At 38.5% G+C, this 20557-nt stretch overlaps 1 protein-coding gene across 3 annotated transcripts; it reads left to right on the forward strand.

The window, feature by feature from the left end:
* Positions 1-157: 157 nt before the first annotated feature.
* LOC106180496 (uncharacterized) lies at positions 158-16414 on the forward strand. Of its 3 annotated transcripts, XM_013564490.3 has the most exons (14): positions 158-537; positions 5161-5286; positions 6189-6374; positions 7083-7328; positions 7721-8760; positions 9042-11848; positions 12133-12269; positions 12467-12549; positions 12746-12929; positions 13135-13177; positions 13522-13643; positions 13973-14065; positions 14435-14470; positions 14725-16414. In XM_013564490.3, exons 1-14 carry the CDS (start codon positions 385-387, stop codon positions 15301-15303), a joined length of 5835 nt encoding a protein of 1944 aa, XP_013419944.2. In that variant the 5' UTR covers positions 158-384; the 3' UTR covers positions 15304-16414. The 3 variants fall into 3 exon arrangements, with proteins under 3 accessions (XP_013419944.2, XP_013419945.2, XP_086864243.1); XM_013564491.3 differs by lacking the exon at positions 5161-5286; XM_087008117.1 differs by lacking the exons at positions 5161-5286; positions 6189-6374.
* Positions 16415-20557: the final 4143 nt, after the last annotated feature.

Genomic DNA, 20557 nt, shown 5'->3' on the forward strand with positions numbered 1-20557 from the left:
TATGTTTCTTGAGTCAAAGTCTGAAAATGTAGATCTAAATGAATGACGACAGAAAATGTTTCTATCATTATTTAGTAAACCTCAATTTTTTTTTCAAAACACTATTTGTTTTCTTTGCATTCATTGGTCAATCCCAAGTGAGGTCGAATTAATCTTTGTAAAGTCTGTCTACATTCGAACCAATGGCAAGTGAGGAAACAGACAGCTTTGGGGAAACATTTTAACCTCGATTTAACATTACTTCGAGGAGGACGCCATTTTTGTGCCAAAGATATTTTAGTTACAACCTTTTGTTAGTTTACCACTATGTGGATGTAAATATAACTTTGTTTAATTGCCATACAGGCACACAAAAGTCCAAAGAACGGGAAGACAGATTAAAAGATGGCGACAGAGGCAGTAGAAGAGTACAGATCGTCACTGGCTGACCTAAATTGCAACAGCAAGCCGCTAATCAACATGCTGACGATGCTGGCAGAAGATCACAAGCAGTATGCACCACAGATCGTCCAAGTTATCGAAGCCCACTTACAAAAGGTTTAAGAAAGTTTTAATGATTTAAATTCTTGAAAGTATGGTAGTGTGTTAATGAAAATACGAAACATAAGGACAGTTGAAATACAGGTCACGTGGTTCAGTAATATCCATCGTGTGACCTTGAAATGGAGAAATGTTTTTGTTGAAGTATAGTCGTCACGTTTGACTTATATGTCGGTTTATTTTGTAGGAAAGCCAACATTTGACTATTATAATTTAAATATTTTGTGTTATGACATTGAAACAAAGGATGGATGCATTCCTCTGTTCAACTTGCACTTTGGTTTTTAGACTTTCCAATAGACCATATGGTTCAAATTCGTAAAAACAAAGCTAGATATGAAGTTGATATTAAATAGGGAATTAGTAAGTGCTCTTTCAATTGTTTCAAGTATTGGCAGTCCTACAAGGCTAAAGGTGTTGGTATATTTCACATAACATTAATGAACATCTGCTTATACTTCATCAAATGCAAACTTAGATAAGTATTGAATTATTTCCCAGTCTGTTGTAATGTATTATGTTGTTTTAAGACAATGAATACATTACTCTCATTACATTTGTTTGATAGGTATTACTTCTCCATCAAATAAAAAATTCTGATGTCAGACAGCAGAATAAAAGAAATAAAAGATTTCCATGTTGTTTGCAATTTTTTTTACACCAATGTGTTGCATGCTTTTTTCGGTAGTCACAATATACATTTTCGTAAATGAAAATCATTCTCTGCATTTCTGCAGACATATTGCGCGGTGGTTGTTCATAGATTTTTCAAGAGGACATCACTAAATGGTGTGCATATGATCCTAGATCAAGGGGGGGGGGGGGAATTTGTTTTAACATGCTAACATGTAAGATAATCGGACCCTAAGATAATTAGTGAAATCCAATTCAGAACTGCCTGTTTGGATCTGTATCAGTGGCAGTTATGAAAAGAAAATGAAACATTGTTAATTTTTGAACTCCACGAGCTATCAGTTTCAAGGCAAACTGACCAGTGTTTCCCAGTTTGATTCAATAAGTATTTCAACCGCGAATTAATCATGAAGTAACCCCATTTTTTTATCTCTACATCGACACCCTTCCTTTCTGCCACTCCCAAGCTGAAAGCAGTTGCAGATAACTGACTGAAAAAGAGGAGCTACTGCAACACTACAGTAGAACTTGTGGTCCTGAAACTGTTGTATCCTGAAGAAACCATGAAGACTTCTTCCTATGGAAATCAGGACAAAGTTTTCTGAAGCAACTGACATTCGACATTTTTTTGCCGCATATTCTGCACGGTTACTATATGTAATGACCTAAATGTAAGAGTGCATTCTCAGAGATTTAGATCGATCCATCCGGATCGACCTAACTCCCTGGGGGTTCACACTAAATTGCAGTCAGCCGAGCGCGCACAGTAGTTAATTACCCCCTTACAGCTTTTAGTAGGTGGGACAGACGCTTAAGCCGGCTAAGCTGACAGTAATCTAGTTAGACTCCCCACAGGGATAGATCGATATAAAATCTGTGGGAATGGGGTCTAAGAGTACACAAGCCTTCTCGAAAATTTTATTTGTGATTCTGTATAAGATATCTACAGAATTTATCACTGTGATTAAATGATAATAAGGTTGGTCTTGTCACAAAATTAAATGCATGGTGTGGGATGGGTGGTGGTAAAACTATGTTGTATTAAATGAGGAGGAAAAAAGAGGTCGGAGTTTCTATCACCACTCACTCATGTTCTGATGTTTCCGTATCAGAATCAAGCAGCAGTGCATAGCTGTGCCTTCAACAAAATGGTAATAAAAGCTTAATGTTGAAAGCATCTTCTCCGCTGATGTATCACACGCGATTGGATCTGGAATATGAAGCAGAAGAAATGTGGGGAAAATCACTTGGTATTTGTATTTTATCTTCGCCGAGCACTAAAAATTGTTGTCTCATGTAGTTAATATATAATCGGGTAGATTTTAAATAGCAATCACAGAAAACTGCTTGAGCTGCCCGTAAAAAAGATTGTTTCAGTCTAACACACCAACAATGATGTCCCATTTCTATGATAAAAGTCGAGTGACATGTCATGCTCCACTTCATTATGTCAATATAACATGGAGGAGGGAGAGAAACAATATTAATACCCTGAACTGTGTGAAAGTGGCACTTAACACAAGTCTATCTCAACTGGATGTCGCATTTACCTCGCATACTGCTACAAGAGAAATGTAATAAGTGGATTCATTTATATTTTTAATAGAATTGTAATTCAATGCAACTGTGCTCCTCGACATCTGATATCTGTAAACTGATATATAACTGTGGAGACTAGCATAGTTGTATGCCGTGTTAATATCTTGAAAATTTGGTGATAATTTACTCACATGCAAAGCAATAACAAAATATAAAATGGAGCAGTAAGTTGAACATGAAATTATCTATATTTAAGGGACAAATTGATAAACCCTTTTCAGAGAAAAATTCTGCTCTGAAAAATAAATGAAATGGAACAGAGTCAAAGAATTTCAATATTATAACTACAACCCGGAATGTGTTAAATTTATGATGCTATATACATCTTGTAAAGATTTGAGGGTGACATTGCTTTTTGCATTTGAAAAATATGAAGTTCTCATTAAATGATGTTGGGGCTTTTTATTATTTTTTTAAGTATTCGAAAAGATTTCACATGAAAATTTTTTTTCTGTGGTGCTATTTTTACAGGGATATTGAACAATGTTTTTTTTCTAAGCCCCTAACACTGAATGTAGGAGCTTATGGAAATAATCTTCGTCTGTTTGAATGTCACCAGCTTGATATTATGTTGGGGAGTTAATTTATGAGCACTGGCTCAAGACACCCTGAGGTTGTCCTTTTTTTGCATGGGTCCTCTTTAACTTCTGTCATGAATATCCCTTGTTAATGAAAATATATGCAAAAGAAAAAAAAAAAAAGGGAGGAGGGGTATCATTGATGGCTTCATTTGCCATATGAAATTAATCTTTGCAGAAGTTGTAAGTTCATGTAAATTCAAACACAACATGGCTTTTTCTGAGACATACACTGCATTCCCACAGATTGAGATCGATACACTTGGATCGACCACACTCCCAGGGGGTTCATTCTAAATTGCTGTGAGACTCCCAACGGGGATAGATCGATCTTAAATCTGTGGGAATGCAATCTTATTTTCACTTTACCAATGCAAACTGTATTCAAAGTTTTAAGAAGAGTTCATTTGTTTATGAACAACTGATGGCACTTGTACAGAGGATAAAGTATTTATTTTCTTGATTTTGTTTATTATTTAAAATATTCAAATAATAATTCACATGATTCAACATAACCTATTTGTAAAGCAGAGCCCTACTAGGTAACTGGAGAGAGGTGTTAACTGGAACCACAAAATCTGATGCTTAAAATCTTTTCTAAAGAGCATGTTTAATCCCCCCCCCCCCCCCCAAAAAAAAAAAAAAAAAAAAAGAACTTGACAACTAGTGGATACTTTTAGAACTAATAAGCGTCACATAACAGCCCATTCAGAGCAGATGATCTGCAGACTAGCTGATCTGCTGACAAGATGGTTGACCTAATTAGAAGCAATACTGACAAATTCCCTGATGGTCTCCCCACCACACATGCCGCGCTACAGGAGCCTAGCAGTTATCCCTCCGAGCCCAGATGTAATCTGTTTAATGGTGCGTGTGGAGGTGGTGAGACCATCAGGGAATTAAGCAGCTTCCTTTTAAGGGGGATACATAGAATTGTGCATATAGGCTGTGTTTTGACAGAATATGAGAGACAACAGCCAAAAAAAAAAAAAAAAATCCTTCGATTAATTTGGTCACCTTGTATCTTTTACTGTACAACGCGCTATTTTGGCATTATTTTTACCTCACTCTCCTCTTCAAGGAGCAAGTTTTCGGGGTGAAGTCCTTGTGTGAAACTGGCTCCTGGTTGAAATTGTGAACCATGAGTGTAGTGTAGTCCTGGATTTGTTATTGAATTTCCACGTTCACTGTACAATGCATTACCAAAAGGTTTTGAAAAATGATAATGGAACCCAAAGCACTTTATCTATTTGATTGTAATGTGTAATCCAAATTATGTGAAAATGATGGAATTAGCTGAAGAAACCTTGAAGAGGCAATAACTTACTCTGTAACTAATGAGAACTAAGCACCGTCGTACAAAAGAGCCACATTTTTGAGATTTTATAGTTTTACAAACTTAATGAATCAGTTTTACAAATATAAAGTGAATTTGAGATGTCTTGATTATCAAAATAAAGAAAAAATGAAATGGTCACAGTTCACTGTTTGGAAAAAATGTCTATGAAAATATGCAAACTTGCATTCCACAAAATTCAATCAGTTGTGTAACAAAATCTCGTGGTCCTTTAAATAACTCCTTATATTTTATAGTTTTTTATCAAATGATTGAATCTCATCTCACAGGCTATGTGTTAGAATTTCCCCTCCTTAGTTTGAATGTGTTTTCATGATTTTCTGATGAAACCTTGTTTTGAAGAAAGGACCTGATAAAGGAAGCTGGTTTCAGTTTACTCCAATCATGGAATGAAAGCTACCTTAAATTGTGTTACACAACAACCGTTGCAATGGATAGTTTGTTTACTTCCAGGCACCACCTGCGTTGAAACTTCCAACATTCTATTTGATGGACTCGATTATCAAGAACATAACTGAGCCTTATTTATCCCTTTTCACTCAGAACATAGTATCAACTTTCTGTGGTGTATTTGAAAAGGTCAGCATCTAATTTATTATTTTTCATCCAGGTGTAACATACAATGTGATTCTGTACTCTGCACATATTTCTAAGTAACTTGGTTGCGCAAGTTAGGTTAGATTGAAAAAGATACTCCACAGCCATTTTATATTGGAAAATTCTTGCTTGTAATACTTCGGTGTCTTTTTGTTCCAGACGAAAATATTCATTCTTCCTTAAACTCAGCCCAGTTAAGTAAAAGTATGACTACAACTGAATGGTGTCATTTTGATTAACAATGAAACAGTTAACATAGTAACCCAATAAATTTTTTAAAGCTAGATTTTTTTTTGTAAAATAATGTGGTTGGCTTTTGATTTAAGTTGTATTACAGTCTAAAATAAAGTTTGTAACTCAACACTTAAATAATTTTGATTTTGAAGATTAACATTTCTCCTTTTACAAACTCAGAAAACAGATGTGTTGCATGTTAATTACCTACTTTTCTAGTTGGTTATGACAGAAATATTAGTCATACATAAATTATACATAATAAAAGGATTTATGAAAGTGAAGGGTTATGTGCAACAGAACATCTAGGAATGAAGCCTGGAACAATTTTCAGTGGAGGGGGAAAAAGAGGACCAAGTTACTTAGGGACATGGAGCAAGTTTTACGACTTCTGTTTGAAATAGCTTTGTTGTTTCGATAAATTTATTATGATGCAATAGACCATAAGATATAGTTCTTGATTTATAGAATACATAGCATTCTATCATTCTTGTCTGAACACTGATTTACTTCCATTTACCCGTAAAGCTCATAATAAATGAGATTTAAAGAAAAGGAAAATTGAGAAGTGTATTGCCATTTGTTCTTTCACTTAAATTGCTGTACATTGTTATATTTTACTACAAAAAATTGCAAATTAAAATATGTAGGTGGATGAGAAAACCCGACAAGCCATGTTCAAGCTGAGACAGACCTGGGCTGAACTGATGCCAAATAAGAAATTATATGCACTGGATTTACGAGTTAGCCAAACATTAGACCCAGCCTGGCCAATCACAGCAAAGGAACCTGTGGATCAACCACCAAGCATACATATTAACCCCAAGTTTTTAAAGGTAGCTAATCTTGTAAAGAAATGAATAATATATGGATACTGAAGTTAGTATGTTTAACTTTTGTTGAAATATTTTTCTCTTGTTAGTTTATAAATAAACTTAATTAATCACTTGCATATTGATTTTCCTTGGTTGGAGGGGGGAGTAGGACTGTTATACCATAATATTTGGAGCAAAACGTGAAGAAAAGTGGCTTTTGTCTTTTTTTGCTTTGCTATTATTACTTTTTTTTTTGTGATGGAGAAGGGGGTAACTTTGAAATTAAGGGAGGGGCACTAACCTGCTGCCCCCCCCCCCCCCCCCCCCCACACACACACACACACACACAGACACATCTTTGGTGATTCATTAGATATTAAATTAGTGTTTCAGTCAGTTTTTCCATTATTTTTATTCAAAAATATGTTGAATCATACTTTAAAATAATGACTTGTGTCTTCATGTGGAACTGCCCCCTTCAAGTGTGCTGCTATTTTTTTTCTTCTCCACTAACTCTTCAAATATTTTTGTGGAATTGAATCAAAAGGGACAGGGCTGAAAAGGAGGGGGGGATAACAAAGGAATGTATTTCATTCAAAAATTTTCCTTGTTTCATGCCAAAATAACATGGAATGTGTGTAAGATATCTTAATGTCTTTTATAACCTTTATACCACTTGTGTTCATCACATGTACCCAGTTTTAATCATGATGTCACTTGCCCAAACAGGACCAAAGCCAGCCAGCAGTGGAGCCGCCAGTACAGTCAGCAGTGCCAGTGGTGGACTACGAGGACATCTTTCGCCGGGAACAAGAGGAGCTGATGCGACAGCAGCTTTTTGAGAAGCAACAGGAGTTGTTACGGCTGCACCAGCAGCGCCTGGAACTGGAGCTAGCGGAAACTAAAGCCAGGCTGGAACAACAGGCCAAGGAACTGCAAGTGAAGGAAATGTTGCTCAATCAACAGCAGAGTCAGGTATGCAGCAGGCAAAAGTTTGTTATGCCACAGATGCAAGTTAGGTTGGCAATAAGAAAAGAAAATACTCGAGCCAATGAAATTAATTTCAATTTTCTGTTGACTTTAATTTCTATTCAAGGGTGACCTATAAAACATTTATAGCACTGTGACTTGATTCTTCTCTCTTTAGCCAGCATTAAATTTTCTACATGATAATTACTGTTTATATTACAAGGAACAACATTTTTAAAAATGTGCTGAGCTCAGGTGAAATGACAGCACATTCTTACATGGTTTATTTTCAATTTATTTTTTTTTTTTGTCAATTTCAGACACCCAGGACTACATGAAGATTTTCTGTAAATTGTTACTATTAAACAAATATTTGACAAATAATTAAAACATTTCAGGTTTCAACCTCCTCCAGTGTAAGTTCAGCCCAAGTCCACTCTACCACTCCAGCTGTCAGCACTGCTCCTACAGCCTCACGTGATCCAAGAGCAAGAGATCCTCGGGTGTCCAGAGACCCAAGAGTAGCCAGGCAAGCTAAACAACAACAACAACCACAGCAGACACAGGAACATAAACAACATGCGCCTCCTGCTAAAACAGCACAAACATCATCCCCTGTTCAAACACGTACAGACCAAGAAGGAACCACTAAGAATACTCCTGAAAAATCAGCTGCAAGCAAGGTAGTGACAGATAAGAAGCCTGCATCAAAGACATCACCAGGTGCCAAGGTAACTCCAGATAAAGCTAAAGCTACAAAGTCTGAGGCAGAAACCAAGCGGAAGGAGAGTCCCAAGGTTGGCAAGGTTTTAGGAAAGGAGACAGCTGAGAAATCAAAACAGGGAAATGCCAAAAGCAAAACAGAAAAGCCTAAAGCAGATTCTAACAAGAAAGAGGTTGATAAAAACAAAAGAGACACTGACAAAAGGAGCAGTAAGGAAAGTGAAAACTCAGAATCTACTTCAGCTGGATCAAGGCGCACAAGCTCCGAGTCTTCTCGGGGCGGGAGGGGGTCTAGAAACTACAGAGGAAGGGACAGAGCAGACAGCCCTGAGTCAAGAACATCAAGGTCAGCACGTAGAACAAATAGGGCAGAGGTCAGATCCAGGTCAAGGTCACCCAGAGGTTCAAGGTCACCTAGAGCTTCCAGTCCAAGTAAATCCCAAAATAGACGACCAAGTCGCTCTTCTGTTGATGAAAAGAACAAGTCAGGTGACAGGAAAAGAGAAAGCAAGGAGAAAGAAGTTGACAAAGAAGCTGAAAGACCCAGTAGCAGTGAAAAAGATGATAAAACTAATAAGAGGGCTCCCAAGCGTGGTTCGAAAGAAAAGGAGGGAATACCTGAGACAGAAGCTCCACCAAACAAGAAGGGCCGCAAAGATCAAGATGTTTCCGCCCAAGATAATGATAACAAGGGCAAGCTGTCTGATGATTTAAGGTTAATATTCTAAGGATGAAATGTGGAATTGTTTGATATTTACTTTTTTTCTAATATTGTGTTTTTCTTTTCCGTGTTTACTTGTATGGTATTAATTTTATTATAATGTATGAAGCTTACTAAATTAGATTTTATTTAGTTAGCATGAATAATAACTCGTATGAATTTCATTTGTGGAGTTGAACTTGCTTATTATCTTAAACATAATTTTTGATTTATAAAAATACTTAAAAGTAATTGAAACAAAATTATGAAAAAATAATTTTTTTCTCTGTTATCAGTGAACTGTTTGGAAAAGAAGATGTAGACTACAGAAGACTGCCACCATTAGCTGTTGACAAACCAAATACAAGTCAACATGGAGCAGCCCCACCACCCAGTCCAGGGCATGCTGGCTGGGCCAGATTTAAAGCTGACCGCCCAGAGTTTACCAGTCCACTAGCCCCACATCCATTCAACAGACAGCATTCAGATGAAGGGACAGACCCTCGTGGTACACGGGGTGTCCGAGGTCGACCAGGACTCAGGGGGAGGAGACCCTCTGGGCCCTTACTTCCCAGTCCACCCATTCGTCCCCATGGACCTCACAGACAGCAGACCCAGATTTCTCCAGAGACGCGGCGTCTCAGCACTGATCCCAACCTTAGCATCCCACGAGAACTGGAGATGAACCAGATGCAGGATATATTAAAGCAGGCCGAGAGGCAGTTACAGACGGGAGAACTTTCACATTCACAGCACCAGGAGCTCCTGAAGCAGCTGAATGAACTGATGAAGTTGCAGTCACTAAGAGTTAAACTCAGGGAAGAAAAGGAGAAACTTGGAGAGGAGTCTGAGGCCGTGATCACTGGAGGTTCCCCACCCTCTGCAACCCATCACGGTCCCCGCCCTGAAGATGCCAAAGAATTCAGTGGGAGGGAAGGCAGAGGGCCCCCACACCCAAGAGGTGGTCTCCTTGAAAGACCTCGTCCAGAAGACCCTCGAGAAAGAGGGCCACCCAGACACAATGAGGCAAGACCATTTCATCCCCAGAGAGAGCCATTACTTGATACACCAGGGCATGACTGGCATGAAGAAGCACCAGGCCCCAAAAGGCCACACAGAGGTGTACCTGGAGAACATTTTTCCCGAACCCCTGAAGAGGGCAGGTCTCCTTTGTATGTTGATGCTGATGACGGACCAAATATGCGTGGAGGCCCAAACCGCCACGGTGGCCCTAGAAGACCTGGTCACATTGAACAGGAGGGCTGGGAGCCAGAGATGATGGATGGCCCTAGAGGGCCAAGAAGACCTGGACCCATGCATGGTCCAAGGGGGCCAGGCCCCAGGGGACCTGGCCCTATGTATGGCCCCAGGGGCCGTGGCCCTGTTGATGGTCCAAGAGGACCAGGACCCAGACCTGGCCCAAGACCACTATTGGAAGGTATGAGAGGCCCTGAGTTCATGAATGGCCCTAGAGGAAGAGGTCCTCCACCAGGTGGTCTGCCCAGGATACCTAGACTGATGGAGAAACCTATGCATGATGAGTATCCACCTTTTCCTTTTGAAGGAGAGGAGTTTACAGGGCCTGAGCCTGATTTTTATGGCCCTGGTGACTTTGGACCTCCAAAAAGACCAATGCCACCACCTAGGGGAGGACCCATGAAGTCTGGCTCCATGTCTGAAGTAGTCATTGATGACAGACCCTTTGAACTACGTGTCGGTGTACCACGAAAAATTGGTATTGATGGTAAACCATGTGAGGTAATAGCCGACCCCAACTCTAGGGAGATTTTTATTGATGGACGCTGCTATTACAGGATTGGTGACCCAGTGAGAGAAGTTATCATTCATGGAAAGACTCACAAAGTATTTTTCCATGGACCTCAGAAAACTATCTGGATTGGAGCAATGCCCTATGAAATCCGCATAGATGCTCCCCCTCAGAGACTTTTGATTGACCAGACTGTGTATGAATTCAAGGTGAACGGTCCCACAAAAGAAATGTTCTTGGATGGCATTATGATTGGTAAATTTGGCCAGGAGAATCTGGAAATGGATCTAGACGGCCAGAAGTTTGAAATTAATTTCAAACCTCCACCTCGTGAGATTCTTATTGATGGCAAACTGTGCCAGCTGATGCTGGACACAACTGAACCAGTGGTCGCCCACGAGGGCAAATATTATGGAATCTGCTTCGACGGGCCTCCACGTGAGATCATTATCGATGACCAGCCTTGGTTGGTTCCTATGGATCATCCTAGAAAAGTGAGAATTGGCAAACGTCCACACATGGTGGCCTTTGGAGGACCAGGCTTTGAAGTGCTCATTGATGGAAAAATGTATGAAGTTCACTTCAACGGCATACCTCGAGAGGTTGTGATAGCAGGGAGAACCCATACCTTGCAGCTGTTGGGAGCCCCACCAGAAGTGAAGATTCTAGGTGAAGTACCCTGGCAGCGGCTTGGTCTGCCTCCGGAGTCCAGGCCCCCTGTGAAACCAGGTGGTGAGAGTATAAAGGCAGATGTGAAAGAGAAAGAAAAGGTTATTAAAGATGGCCAAGCAGATGTGGCTCCTGGGAGTGAAGATGGAACAGGACCAAATCCTCCAGAGAAAGGCAAGCTGGCCACCCCAGAGGACACAGACCCAGGCTGGGGTCCTGTCTTCCAGACCCAGGTCAACAAACCCCATCAGCAGGGTCCACCACAAAACAGGGACCAGTTTCCTGGGGGTGGCTTCCGTGGGGGCAGAGGTGGTGGTGGTGGTGGTTTCCATCCTGGTGCAGGTCGAGGGCACCCTGATAATCGTCCCAACATGCCTGGGGCTGGTAGAGGACAGCGCAGAGACAGATATGAGGAGTACCGCAGTAGGGGTCCCCAGGATGGTCCACAGTTCAATAAACCAGGCATGGGTCCTCAGGGTGTGAGGCCTATGGGACAGCAGCAGCAGGGAAATCAGCAGCCTGGTGGCATGATGAACCTGCAGGCTGTCATGGGCATGCAGGGCATGATGATGCCAGGAGCCATGATGGGCATGCAGGGGATGATGCCAGGACAGGGCATGATGCCATTCCAGGCCATGATGGGACAGCCTTTCATGTCACAGATGGGTGAGTTTGGCTTGAATTTGGCCATTATAGTATTTGCTTGGCCGGTGTATAATTGCCATGTGATCAAAGTTAGATTAAGCAAGATGCCTTACATAACATTGTGATTGTAAGACTACTGAATCAGAGCTGCAGGGAAGATATCAATGAAAAAAATTGTTAAATTGCTTTTGTATAGTTTATTTTAGATGTTCTGTTTGGGCACGGAATTTTTGTCCTCAGAAGTGGAGTTTGGGAGTTCCAACTTAGTGCAGATTGTCTTTGATATTTCCATATTTTCATTCTAGGTGTACCATTTATGCAACAGCAACCACAGCCCCAGCCCCAGATCCACAGTCAGATAGATGTCAATGACCTGTTCAGCAAACTGCTCTCTGCTGGCATTATCAAGTCTGATAAGAAGGAACAGACACAGGAAGAAAAGGTACTAGAATAAATATTTACTGTGGCCATTATTTCATGGCCTTGGAGAATGTGCCTGTTAAAAATTTTCAAATTTGACAATACCACTTGCAAGATAGCTTGATGTGAATGGGAAGTGAAATATAGGTATTTCAATATTGATTTTAGCATTTTATGTTCATAACTGAGTTATATGGTTACTTTTCTGATATCTTGTAGAAAGAAGAGGAGGCTGAAGGCATTAATGAGAAGCTGGAAGATGTCCCAGACCTCACAGCATTCAAGACAGAGGACATGAAAGAGTAAGGATCCCTTTCATTGCTCTGAATTTAACACTTGCAAATGAATTTGAAAAACAATTAGTAAAACAATGCATTATTCTGTTTTCATCAGATTCAGGTAATGTGGTGAAAAGATTATTTTCCCTTTTCCATTGACAACACTGTTTACTGGATATATATATATATTTTATTTATCATTATTTTCTCATACCCCCAGGAAGCATAAAGGAGTTATTCAGAGGCTATACCAGGGTATCCAGTGTTCTTCATGCGCTGTGCGTTTTGCTGTGGAGAATACAGAGAAGTACCGCGAGCACTTGGACTGGCATTTCCGCCAGAATAAAAAGGAGAAAGATGACGCTAAGGTGGCCAAACACAGGAAGTGGTATTATGAGATGCATGTGAGTATTCCAGCTATATAGTGTTATTTTACTTTTGTAATGAAGTAAGGTTTGAAAGAAGCTACATCAATGATTGTTAATAGATATTTTACTGGATTGCATTTTATGTACATCGTAGCATCAGTTTTGCTGAGAAAGTTGATAAATATTTTCCTTTGATTTTTCATTCCGTCAGTAACATATTGGTTCATACTTGTACTTGCAGGACTGGATTCAGTATGAAGAAATAGTGGATGATGAAGAGACAGGTGAGTGGAAAAGAAACCAATGGCATATCCACCATGAGTTGCAATTTTGAATTTGGGTGGACATAATCTTTTTGCTGAAATTCAGTTAAGGCATGTTATTGTTAATCTAAACTGAAATCCTTTCCAGCTCTGTTAGTAGAAGATTACTTGAAAGCTTATGATAATATGTTGTTCAAATTTGTACTGAACATCTTGCCTTGCCAAACCTTTTATGCAAAATTATCACTTAGATATATCTACAGAATTGGCCTTCATCTATAAATACCGCACAGATTTTCTACAGAACTAAACTTAACATCATATTATTTTGCCACAAATTTATTTATCATCCATTTATAAAACAGGTGCCCTGAGTTTCTTTGACCAGGGTGGAGGTGGAGGTGTGGAGAGTGTTGGTACCAACCCAGCTGTGGTAGGAGCAGAACCCATCAGCTGTCCTGCAGCGACAGGCAATGAGTCTGATGATGTAAGAAGCATTTCTTGTCTGACCAAAAATGATAGAATCTCTCGTAATTTGAAGCAAATTGACTGGAAATTGGTAACATTGATATTGGTATTTTGCTGTAAAGACTCATAATAGATAATATTTTAAGGCAGATTGATTGGAAATTGGTAACAATTGTGTTGCATTTTTAAATTTTTGAGGAAGTAAATTGAAAATAGCTATCCATTTCAGTGGAACTTGTAAGGACAAGCTACATCTTTTGAATACTGTGTTTGTCAGTAGCATGCCTTCAAAAGTTTTAGGCTTTTAAGATAAATTTCAATTTTTTAAATTAATTTCTCTGCATTCAGATCTGTGATGTGTGCCATGACCCATTTGAGCAGTTTTGGGATGAGGAAGCAGAGGAGTGGCACCTCAAGGATGCTATTAGGATCAATGGAAAGGTACACTGCACTTCAAAACTAATGGATTACTTCACTGTATTTTGTATTTTGATTTTGTGTTCAAACAAAGATTCTGGGATAACAAATGTTTGTTGTGGGTATACTTCAAAAAAGTAATTATTTTGATTATTTATTTATTTATTATTATTATTATTATTATTATTATTTAATAAGAGACATAAACAAATTTTCCTGTTGTCTTCTTGCACTAAAAAAAGTTATTATAACTGTATAGAATATTATATTCATGTACAAGTCTGACTTGTAAAATCTTAAAACAAGGCATCATATTGAAATAGTGCTGTAGTTGTTAATTTACAGCACTTGTATGTTTAAGTTTGTATATTTTGTATTTGTTATTTTTTGCAGACTTACCACCCAGTTTGTTATGAAGACCCAAAAGAGGTAAGACTTTCAGTCATTATTTACTCTAGAGAAAAAAAAGCAGCAGGATATTTATTTTATGTAATAAAGCATTCTGGTTAAAAAATGAAATTAAGATTATTGGTTTGGTATATGATGGCAGTGTAGATAAGGCCATATTCTTCTTAAACTCGAACACTAAAAATTGTTGGTATATTATTAAGCTGTATGTCTATAACCCATACACGACAATTTATAACACAGTAAGTTTAAGCATTTCTTCCTTGTTCCCCCAGGGTGGGTTTGCTGGTGGCTCCACACCAACCAGTCCACTGTCCATGTCTTCATCTGGCAGCTACTTCACACTGGCCAATCCAGCTGGACAACAGGGGGCAGAGTCTCTGGCCCCCGCTGGACATGGTGAGGATGACAAGACAGGGGTCAGCAAGGGTGTGGTCAAGGAGGAGTCAGTGAGTGCACAGGGCAGTGACCAGGGTGGAGAGGCTGGTGGTGCAGGGACTGAGGTGAAAACAGAGCTTACAGGTGTCAGCAGTGATAGTGTTAAACCAACTGAAGATGGCAGCACTGTAGTGACAGTGAAAGAAGAGCCAATGGACACAGCTGATGGGACAGCTGAGGGAAGTGGTAAGCAGGAGGAGACCAGTAGTTCTACAGCAGTGGCAGCTGAGGTCAGCAAGGAAGAGACAAAGACTGACACCCCGGGTGCACAGGTGAAGGATGAGAAGGTAGAGACTAAGGAAGAACAGTCTGTGGCCCCAGCCAGTAATTCCCAGGAGTCACAGGGTGACAAGACTGAGGACTCTGTTGGTATCAAGGCAGAGCCAGAAATCACAGTAAAAGCTGAAGGACCCTAGGCTTCACTGTCTGTACCTTTATTACCATTTATCCATATTTTCAACTCATTTTATTAAGTTCCCCTTTCTTTACAATTACAGTAACTTTATGAACCAGTGGGTTATTTTGTTTTAGCTACTCGTACTGTGTCTCTGGTATTTTCTTTTGTATGGTCTGTTGTATTCTAAATCTATCCCTAGGTCTCAGTTTGATGTTTACTTCTGCAGCCTTTTTGTACTGTGTTGCTCAAAGCTAAAACAGAAGATAGCAAGTTGCAAGATATAGGTCAAATTGGAATGCACGGTGATGTTCATTTTGGCCTATGACATGAGTAATAGAATGTTATTACATTCATTTCCCAAGACTCTTAGTATTTCATTAAAGCAGTTGCAGTAAGATAATATGACAACACTCTAGTATATATGTTACTGTAAGTTGTTATATTAAATATGACTAATTTAAACAAGATCTAATTGAGAAAGGTATCTAACAGATGACTAGTATCAAGAAGTACTTTTTAAGTTAATATAATTTATTTATTGGTTAAAACCACAAACAGGATCATAAGTATTCAGAGAAGTTTTTCCCTGTAAAACTCTATGCATTATTATGATTATTATTTAAGTTTTATTATTAAGTTTTGTACAAATAAGGACTTTATTTGAGCAATTCTGACTGATACAGGTTTGGTAGTTTTCTATGGAGAGATAGTCTTCGCTATATGTTACACAAACGTGCTCAGCCACAGACAAAAGATGAAAAGAATTTAGTTTTTTCTTTTTTACTTTTTTCTTTAAAGTTTTTTTTTTTTTTTTTTGCGAGAAATTGTAGTTAGCATAAACTTACTATTTTAGTTTGACTCTCTTAAATTTTATTTAGAACTTTATTTGTAAATTTATGTGACATGCCGTGAAGAATCATTTGTTTCAAGTAATTTCATTGATTATTCATAAAAAAAAGATACGAGTCAGGATGTTGACAGTGAGTTTAATATCTTTTAACCTTTCAACTTTATTTCTTTTTGCAGAGAACATTTGTATCAAATATTGCATATACTGTACATATATTTCATATAATGATGAAAAACGTTTCTCTCTGTGTTATATATTGTAAATACAAATTGGAAAACTATTTTGTTGTTCTGTTTTTGTCTTAGTGTGAATGACCCTACAGAAAAAATTGTCGACAGTTTTGATTAAAAAAAAAACTTAAACGAGACTGTTATAATGATATGTCATGAGAAAACGTATTATGCAAATACGTGGGAGAAATGCGGAGAAAACGTTCAGAATGTTCTTCCGCTCAGGATCCGTGCATGTTTTAGGCACTTACTGCTGTTGGGCGTACAAAAGGCATGGGCCGTACCTCCACTAATCGGATCTGCTGAACAAGAAGCCTATGATTTGTGTATGAAAAATCTATTTGTGTCGGCTCCCGGTGACAGGAACGACGTGTTTCATTCCAACAGCTGAATATTCAGTTTCCTTTAAGATATTATAATAAATGTTCGTTATGACTTGATGACCATTGCAACGAACCGTTTCTGCACTTGGATTCCCACGGACTGTACTTTGTTCTTAACAAATTTAAGCCGCCCATGTATCAGAAGGAAATATGACATCTAGTTGATAGGTTCTATAGTTTCATAATAAAGGTGGGAATCATCAGTAGCTGTGCAGGATATTTAGGAAAAAATATGAGATCTGGACATTTTCAATCGCTGATACGTATAGTGTACCTCAAATGTCAATGATGATCTATGAAACACGAAATTAATGGTAAGCAGTGTGTTATTATGGCTCATGTACCTAAATCCCGATATCAGTTTATTAACCGTTGGTAAAGAGTAGAAGGTTTTGAAAAATAATATTCCCATTAACCTGTCCCGACCAAAGCCGTAGATTTAGATATGTATTAGCAACAACGCTTTAATATATGTAGTTTAACAACCAAAATGTATCTTTATTTCTTGATATATATAATCGCTTTGCGATTACAGAAGCAGTACAACTTGCGGCAATTGTGTGGAATCTAACTGCTATTTGACCTCTTTTTACAAAGAAGTGAAATAAAATTGTAAACAAGTAATCAAATCAAATAAGCATGTTGGAATAATAAGCAATTATAAAAAAGAACAGTATCAAAAAGGATGTTTTGTACTAAAATATACATTTGCAACCAAGATTGTCTATTTTAAGTAATACTTTATTATAAATTAATGAAAAAAAAGCCTGAAAACCTCTGAAAATACAATAAATATGTTTAAAAGAATACGAAGAGACAATTATGATAATATACGATAAGCCAAGGCGGTTATTCCTGGACAAAATCGATCATGAAATCATTGTCAAAACTAATCGTGTAATTCAATATTGTCAGAGAAGCTTAAATCTCAACAGTCTCGATTTCAATGTAAACACTTAACTGTCTGGAAATACTTTAGACTAACGTAGACCAATCTTATCAAATCATATTTTATTCACGACGAATTTAAAAGGCATCGTGATAATACTGCTGGTCAGTTTGCTCTTTTGCTCTACGGAGCACGGTGACGATTTTGACCCAGCCGTTGCATTTCATTCTTTGTAAAGTTTTTCTCATCTCATTTTTTTACCTATTCTCTCCTCAAATAGCCGGCAATCCCTTAGAAGTTAATCTTACTAATGCCCCTGCTCAATATTCACATGCTAATCGTATAATTGTAGCGTACTTTTTAACTTGGAATTTAATACAGTGCTGGTCAGTGGTTACTATGAACAAGGAGTTATAACAGAAGGAGATTACACGCAAGCCTTTCTATTGTCCGATGTCTGTTACGGTGGGCGGAGCTAGCTACGGGGGGCCTCCGGTCTCAAGGTTTCGTCTGCGTCGCTCTCCTCAGCTTGGAGATTAATTTCATATGCGTTATTTTGAGTTAGAATTCGAGATTAGTAGTGTCAAAGCGGCGCTGTATGCTGACGATTTTTTCACGGGTAATTATTTGGACGATGTGCTGGAAGGGAATGATATCATAGAGAGGATACTAAGGTCGGACTGAGGATAGTCGCCATTAGTTTTTTGAGTCGGTAGTGTTTAGGTATGCATGTCAAATTCATTATCAATTTTGAGTGAATTTCTGTTTCAACACTGCAAGATGAAATATTTACTTTCAAGTAATCAATAAACCTTACTAGAGTTCTATTCTTTTGTAACCACCAAGGCAAAGCTTCTTTCATAAAATGAACTGAAACATCCAAGCTTGCCACCTAACATGCCAAAGTAGTAAGGTATAATTACAGTAGAGAAGCAAGTGCCCCTAAATTATAGAGGTGTTGTACACAATGAGGTGTGTCTTACACACCTTGACTCAAAGGGAGATGTGTAGTGAGATAACAGGTTAAGTAATTGGTGGAGCCTGTGTGAACTTAAAACCTTAAAAAGGAAGCACCATGATTCGTGTGTTCTCTTTTCAATGGTTTAATAGGAATTAAAACATACATATGCAAAAAGAAGACTAAATAAGTTTAAAATAACTACACCAAAGACACTGTAAAGTCTAACTTCCTGTTAGACCGCCATGATGGAAAATGCTGGTCAGAGGCAAAACTTTTCCAGTCAAAATAACTGAGCACCTTACTTTAACTACACAGTTACCACTCCAAAGCCACCCACCATGGTGAGAAGAAAAAGGATGACCAACTGTCATGATAAGTTTTTTTAGTTTTAAACACGAAAAAGGTAAAGACCAAAATGGTACATTTACCCATAACACTAGAGTAAAAAATTGGTATTCTGAACAAATCAGGTTATTTTTTTCAAGAAATATTGGAGCAGTATCCATGCAATATATACCACGCCACGACCAAGATGTTCAAGAATCTAAACACACCAATTTTTTTTATAATCACGCATTTGAAAAGTACAAAAAACGGTAAGGCTTTTGGCCGTAACAAGCGTAACACTTTTTGATCGGAACTCATGAAAATTGTCAATTATCGTATCCAAGCTAGACCACATGTTAAATCGCAAAAAAAAACATTACTGCTCAAGCAAGTGTGTTGCACACATAACAATTAGTTAAATTTTATGACTGTCATGTGACGCAAGTTTCAAAAAGTAGGAGGAAAATGTCTTTTGGAGTAATTTTTTTTCGAAATATTAACAAGATGGCGGCTTAAGCATCTGCTTGTTATTCGGCTACTGAAAGTGCACCCAAGTTTTATTCTTTGCTATTGCCACAAATTACTTAACAATTGCAACTGTATAAAGACCAAACTTTCTTCATCTGATACTATATTTATAGGCACTTGTTATGAGTGGGAAATATTTTTCGTGCAATATTTATTCTCCACACACCACCTCGCGAGATCAACGTGTAGCTGGACACTTACACAGTGAGACCCTACGACATAAAAGTTGCAATTTATCTTCATATTTCGTGTAGTTATGCATTTAAAAGCACTTACCTGTTTTTTGAAAACCTTGTCCAACGTAATATCATATAAATTCTGTATTTCTCTCATTTTTTAGAAACTTGGGACTCCGTTTCTGTTTCTGTCCTCAAAAATCAACAGACGAAGGCACAGATACTAACAAACGAGATTTAAACGAGAGTAACAATTAAGCGTAACAGAGATAGGCATCCATTGTTCTCTGGGTTCTATTCATTCCGACCAATGAGAGACCGTAATACGGGCTCCGCCCCCACGCGTGTAATCTCCTTCTGTTATAACTCCTTGCTATGAACAAGAAAAAAATTAAGAGAGGCCAGGCATATTCCTTAAGTATTTTGTCGGGTCAGATAATACTGGGCCCGGTTTCATCAAGGCTGGATAGGCTATCCTGTGGATAACACTATCCATGGTATAAATCTCTTATTCTCTGGATAGTTATCCTCTGTGTAAATTTGTGTTTCATAAAAGCTGGATAAAGAGCATGATAGTAATACCAAGGAGTTATAACAGAAGGAGATTACACGCAAGCCTCTCTATTGTCCGATGTCTGTTACGGTGGGCGGAGCTAGCTACGGGGGACCTCCTGTCTCAAGGTTTCGTCTGGGTCGCTCTCCTCCGCTTGAAGATTGATTTTATATGCGTTATTTCGCGTTAGAATTCGAGATCAGTAGTGTCAAAGCGGCGCTGTATGCTGACGATTTTTTTCACAGGTAGTTATTTGGACGATGTGCTGGGAGGGAACGATATCATAGAAGGCGATTATAAGGTGGTGACTGAGGATGGACGCCATGAGGTTTTTTGAGTCGGTGATAGATGGCTTTTCTTTTGCACAACACAGTGA

Source organism: Lingula anatina, chromosome 3, assembly GCF_051362555.1.
Source record: "Lingula anatina isolate TDL-2025a chromosome 3, LinAna3.0, whole genome shotgun sequence".
In the NCBI taxonomy this organism is placed as follows: Eukaryota; Metazoa; Brachiopoda; class Lingulata; order Lingulida; family Lingulidae; genus Lingula; species Lingula anatina.

What these genes read in the sequence shown, in the direction of transcription:
- LOC106180496 (XM_013564490.3), top strand. Translation starts at nt 385, where the DNA reads ATGGCGACAGAGGCAGTAGAAGAGTACAGATCGTCACTGGCTGACCTA. An exon ending in GCCTTTCATGTCACAGATGG is followed by an intron (nt 11,849 to 12,132) that starts GTGAGTTTGGCT and finishes TTTTCATTCTAG; the next exon opens with GTGTACCATTTATGCAACAG. An exon ending in CAGGCAATGAGTCTGATGAT is followed by an intron (nt 13,644 to 13,972) that starts GTAAGAAGCATT and finishes CTCTGCATTCAG; the next exon opens with ATCTGTGATGTGTGCCATGA.